This window comes from Numida meleagris, chromosome 21 (genome assembly GCF_002078875.1).
Source record: "Numida meleagris isolate 19003 breed g44 Domestic line chromosome 21, NumMel1.0, whole genome shotgun sequence".
Classification (NCBI taxonomy): Eukaryota; Metazoa; Chordata; class Aves; order Galliformes; family Numididae; genus Numida; species Numida meleagris.
This window is the reverse complement of record NC_034429.1, coordinates 3223675-3228418: the sequence shown is the minus strand read 5'-3', so window position 1 is coordinate 3228418 and position 4744 is coordinate 3223675. Positions and strand designations below refer to the sequence as shown.

Genomic DNA, 4744 nt, shown 5'->3' with positions numbered 1-4744 from the left:
AGAAATGGGTTCAGATGGAGAGATTTTAGAGCGGAGGGGAAATGGGGGGTCAGGGGTGTGGGGCACCTGTATTTGGGGGACAGTAAAGAGGGGTTGGAGAAATGGATTCAGATTTTAGAGGGAAGGGTGTAGGGAAGGGGTCAGGGATGTGGGGTCCCTGTGCTTTAGGGGGAGGGTGGAGAAATAGGTTCAGAAGGAGACATTTTGTAGTGGAGGAGGTCTGGGATGGGTTGGGGGGGGCACGTGAAAAAGTTCAGAGCTGGAAAGTTGGGGTGGGGGGCACTGGGATGTGGGGTTTTAGGGAAAAGGGGTGACCTGGGTGGTGGTAGGGAGTGTGGGCAGCACAGAGGAGACTTGGGGTGCATGGATTTGGGAAGGGGGTGGAGAAATGGGTTCTAAAGGAGAGATTTTGGTGTTGAGGGGTTATAGGAAGGGGGTCAGGTGAAAGGATTCAGAATTGAAGATTTGGGGTGGGGGACAAAGGGGGAGTGGGGGAGGGTGCGGAAATGAGGGAGGAGGACGGGGAGGGAGGTTTCAACTTGGGGTGTTTGAGAATCTGGGGTGGGGGGGCTGTCTTGGAAACTTGAGGGTGTGGGGTGGCTGGGGGGGCTTTTTGGAAATGGGATGTGGGGTGGTTACATTTGGGGGGGGCTTTGTGGAAGGTGGGGAGGCAGGTCTGGGTGAAATGAGGGCAGTGGGAGGTCTGGGACTGGGAGAGCTTGAGTGTGAGGGTCTGAGCTAAGGGTGGGGGGAACTGAGGTGGGCCACCCCCATCTCACCCCCTTGTTCCTTCTCGCAGCCGTGTTACCTCCGTGACTGGGAGATGCAGGTGCACTTCAAAATCCACGGGCAAGGCAAGAAGAACCTGAACGGCGACGGCTTTGCCATCTGGTACACCAAAGACCGCATGCAGCAAGGTGAACTCTGCCAGAGGAAGGCTGTGCCTGCAGGGAGGGGTGCTGGTGTCACCTCTTTGGGGACACTTAGTGGCCAGAGTGGCTCCTGCTCTGCGCGCTCCCTTGGATCCCTCTGGGGAGCTGCAGGGCTTCTGTCTGTCTGCTGTTGTTCATATCCTCTGTTTTTCCTCCCAGGGCCTGTCTTTGGAAGCAAGGATAACTTCCTGGGCCTGGGAGTGTTTGTGGACACTTACCCCAACGAGGAGAAGCAGCAAGAGGTGAGCTGGGGGGGGTGACCTGCACCCTGCTGGGTGCAATGCAGGCAGCTCAGCGCCGAGCTCACGTCGCAGCCAGGGAGGTGTTGTGAGCTTTTTTGGATCCGAAATTGGAGGCCAGCTGGCTGCCAGCAGGGGTTGCTCAGCTTGCCTTGCGGCGTCCTCCTCTCTGCGGGGTTGGTTTCTTTGCAGGGGGACAATCTGCAAACAGATTTGTTGTCAGCCTCACCCAGGAAAAGCGGAGTAGGAGTAAAGAAGCGGGTTGCCACTGTGTGGGGAGCTGCTGTGCTTTTGGAAGGCTGCTGGCAAGCAGCAGTTGGGGTGAAGCTGTGCTGCAGGCACAGGCTTGATAGAGCTGAAGCAGAGCAGCAGCCAAGCAGCCATCCCAGCCAGCTGCGTGCTGGGGCTGCTTTCTGGAGGGGGCACGGCGTGCCTGCGCTCTGCTGCCCTGCCTGAAGACCTTTGTGCTCCTGCTTTGTCTGCTGCTTGCTTGGGGCTCTTTGGCGTTGGTTTCTGTGTTGAAGGGGTTGTGAGGCAGTTAAAACCTGGCCTCACCCATCCCGGTGCTGGAGTCGGCGTTGTCACTCCCAAAACAAAGCTCCTTTTTTTGTAAGTGCAGCTTCTCCTAGGAAGCAGACACTGTTTCACCCCCACGACCTCAGCGCTGACCCCATAACCCCCCAGGGCCGTCCTCGTTCTTCTCTGCGGTCCCCAGAGGACACATGGGGCACTGCTGGGATGCGCCCTGACCTTGCAGCTGCTGCACAAACGTTGAGCAACCGCAGGCTTGGTTCAAACATTAATAGCAGCCTGCTCCGGCCCGGGGTGGACTTTGTGTTTGTAGCGGCGCCTTGGTACAGTCTGAGCAAACCCCGTGGTGTTCCCAGTGCTGTGTGGGGATTGGTGTGGTGTTGGTAGGTCCTGCAGATGTGCAGGGCTGTGGCTGTGCTTCTCTAGGGTAAAAGGATGTGCTACAGCTTTAATTTTGATGAAACAAAACCGTCTGGGGAATGCTTACGGCTTCCCAGTGTTGTCTGTAATGGGAGGGAGCTGCCCTCCTTCCTCCCTGTGAGGAGAGAGGCGGAGAAATGCTCCGCGACCGGGAGTGGTGTGCGTGTGTGTGAGTTCACAGCTGCTTTTCCCCTCCTTGAAAAGCTTCAGGAAGTGTTTTGCTCTGGAGGGGAGATGGGCAGGTGGCTTGTGGGATGCATGGGAGCTGCTGGTGGTGGTCGGTGCGTGCTCGGGGCGTGAGCCACTGTGCTGCGTGCGGAGGAGGAGCCGTGCGTGGGGTGGCTCTCCACCAGCGCTGCATCCCAGCTGCATCCTGGCTGCGGGCCTGAGGTTTGGCACCCGGCAGCTGAACCCTGCTCTGCCTTTAGCCCTGGCTGGGGCTTTGCACGGAGGAACTTCCCAGGTTGCAAGTTAATGCTGAACTCTGGTCTGTGACCATTTTGCTTCTGTGCTCTTTCTTGCTTTGCGATAACCCTGGACTCACAGGCTCAGAAGAGGAGGTACAGCCCGGGAAATCAGGTACTTGCTCTTGCTGATCTATCCATTTCTGAGCTGCTTGGTCTTGCTTTGTGCTCTCTGTAAAGGAATTCCCTCATTGGAGCTCCAGGCATCCCCGAGTGAGCAGGGAGCAAGCGTGGGAGCTTCCTGCTCCATCCCAGATGCATGGTAGCCAAGGTTAGGGGATGACAAGAGACCGTGATTTTTGGGGAGGCATAGCTGGGGTGACAGAGTCTGGGATCAGCAAGATGTCATAGCATCATAGAATCACGATTATAGAATATCCCAAGATGGAAAGGACCCACACGGAGCCCAGCTCCCGGTTCCAGATGGGACCCCCCCAAAACTCAGGCAGCATTTCCCACACGCTGTGACGTTGGGGCAGAGCTGAGAGCTGAGCCCGGCCTTCTCCCCGCAGCGTGTTTTCCCCTACATCTCTGCCATGGTGAACAACGGCTCGCTCACCTACGACCACGACCGGGACGGGAGGCCCACGGAGCTGGGGGGCTGCACGGCCATGGTGCGCAACCTCAACCACGACACCTTCCTGGTCATCCGCTACGTCAAGAGGAGGCTGACGGTGAGCGCGGCTCGCCGGGGTTTTTCGGGCGGCCGTGCCCACACCTGGTGCTACCAGAGCCTCTTTGCTTCCAGGTGCTGATTGATATTGATGGGAAGCAGGAGTGGAGGGATTGCATCGACGTGCCGGGCGTGCGCCTGCCCCGCGGGTATTACTTTGGGACCTCCTCTGTCACCGGAGACCTCTCAGGTACTGCCGTGCGGCCCCGAGCCGTGTTTGCCGAGCAGCTCTGGCAGTGTTCCTGCAGCTTTGGGTGCCTGGAGGTGCAGCTGGTGGCGTGGCAGGGCTTATAGGAGCAGCTGAGGACCTCTCCCTGCTTGAGGGAAGTTTGTTTTTCATCTGGAGGAGCTCAGATCCCGGTCTGGGCGTGCTGTGCTGCTCAGGGAGCTTTCCTTGAGCTCCCTCTGCCACCGGATGAGGATGGCTGTGACCTCCAGGCGGTGATGGGGACGTGGGCAGAGCTCAGCCAGCATCTCCTACCGAACGGCAGCGACTCAGGAGGGTTTGTCCCCAAGTTGTGTGCCTCAGGAGGAGCAAAGTGCTGAAAATCTCATCTCTACCCTCATGGCAGAGTGACAGGCAGAGCCTGAGGGCAGCACTGAGGTCGCCGGGCGTTAACCCCACTGCTGGGGATCAGAACAGCACTCTGAAAACACTCCCTGAAAACAGCTCTGCTGTCAGAGTGGCTGTAGTCTGCTCTGTGCATTTCCTAACCAGGTGGTGCTGGGGAAGGGAGCAGCTGGGTGCAGCGTGGGCTGGTGGAAGTGGGGCTTTGCAGGGAGCTCTGCCTTCCTCTGCTCACTGTTCTCTTGCAGCGCTGCTTGTTGTGCTGCGAGGCCCGGAGTTACCCCGCTCTGCCTCCTCGCACAGGTTTTAAGCCTGATTTTGAGTTGTGCCCTAGGAAAGCACGCTGGCTGGCGTCTGGGCCCATTGTTGGCTCCAACAAAAGTTCCTTTTCTTTCTCAGATCTCTGCCTAATGCCTTGGGAGCTGGCAGGCTGGCCTGGAGCACTCGTGTTGTCCCACTAATAACTCCGTGGTCACGAGCAAAGGAAAATAGGGTCATGTGAGGCTGATTCTAACACCCTGCTTTTGCAAGGGAGGGGGGAATGCTTTTGAGTCAGATAATGCCCCGGTCTGGGCTGTTGTTTCTTGGCTTAAGTAGCTTAAAGGTTCCTGCTGGAGGTGTTGGGAGAGCGTAGAGCTGCCCTGAGGAGGTGAGTTCTCCCGCTGGGAGGGGGCAGCCAGCATCCTGGGGCTGTTGCCCAAGCGACGACGTCCCACGGTGCCACCAGTGGCGCTCACATCCCTGGTCGGGGCCGTTTTGGTGGGTGACACCTCAGGGTGCATCTGCTCCGTTCTGCTTGCAGACAACCACGACATCATCTCGCTGAAGCTGTACCAGCTGACGGTGGAGCGGACGCCGGAGGAGGAGCGGCGGGACAAGGAGGTGTACCTGCCCGTGGTGGACAACCTCAAGCTGCC

The 4744-nt window shown here is 58.3% G+C and overlaps 1 protein-coding gene across 4 annotated transcripts in view; it reads left to right on the top strand.

The window, feature by feature from the left end:
- Nucleotides 1–4744, top strand: part of LMAN2L (lectin, mannose binding 2 like) — a 7841-nt gene that overhangs the window by 1513 nt on the left and 1584 nt on the right. The window contains exons 3-9 of one of the 4 annotated variants that reach the window (XR_002432400.1): nt 800–917; nt 1092–1174; nt 2669–2701; nt 3099–3260; nt 3335–3449; nt 4227–4476; nt 4630–4744. Coding sequence is in view for 3 of the 4 variants with exons in the window: in XM_021374867.1 (XP_021230542.1) it covers nt 800–917; nt 1092–1174; nt 2669–2701; nt 3099–3260; nt 3335–3449; nt 4630–4741 (623 nt within the window). In the remaining variant the exon portion in view is untranslated. Of the gene's footprint in view, nt 1–799; nt 918–1091; nt 1175–2668; nt 2702–3098; nt 3261–3334; nt 3450–4226 lie in introns of all 4 variants that reach the window. The other 3 variants (XM_021374867.1, XM_021374866.1, XM_021374868.1) reach the window with 3 other exon arrangements.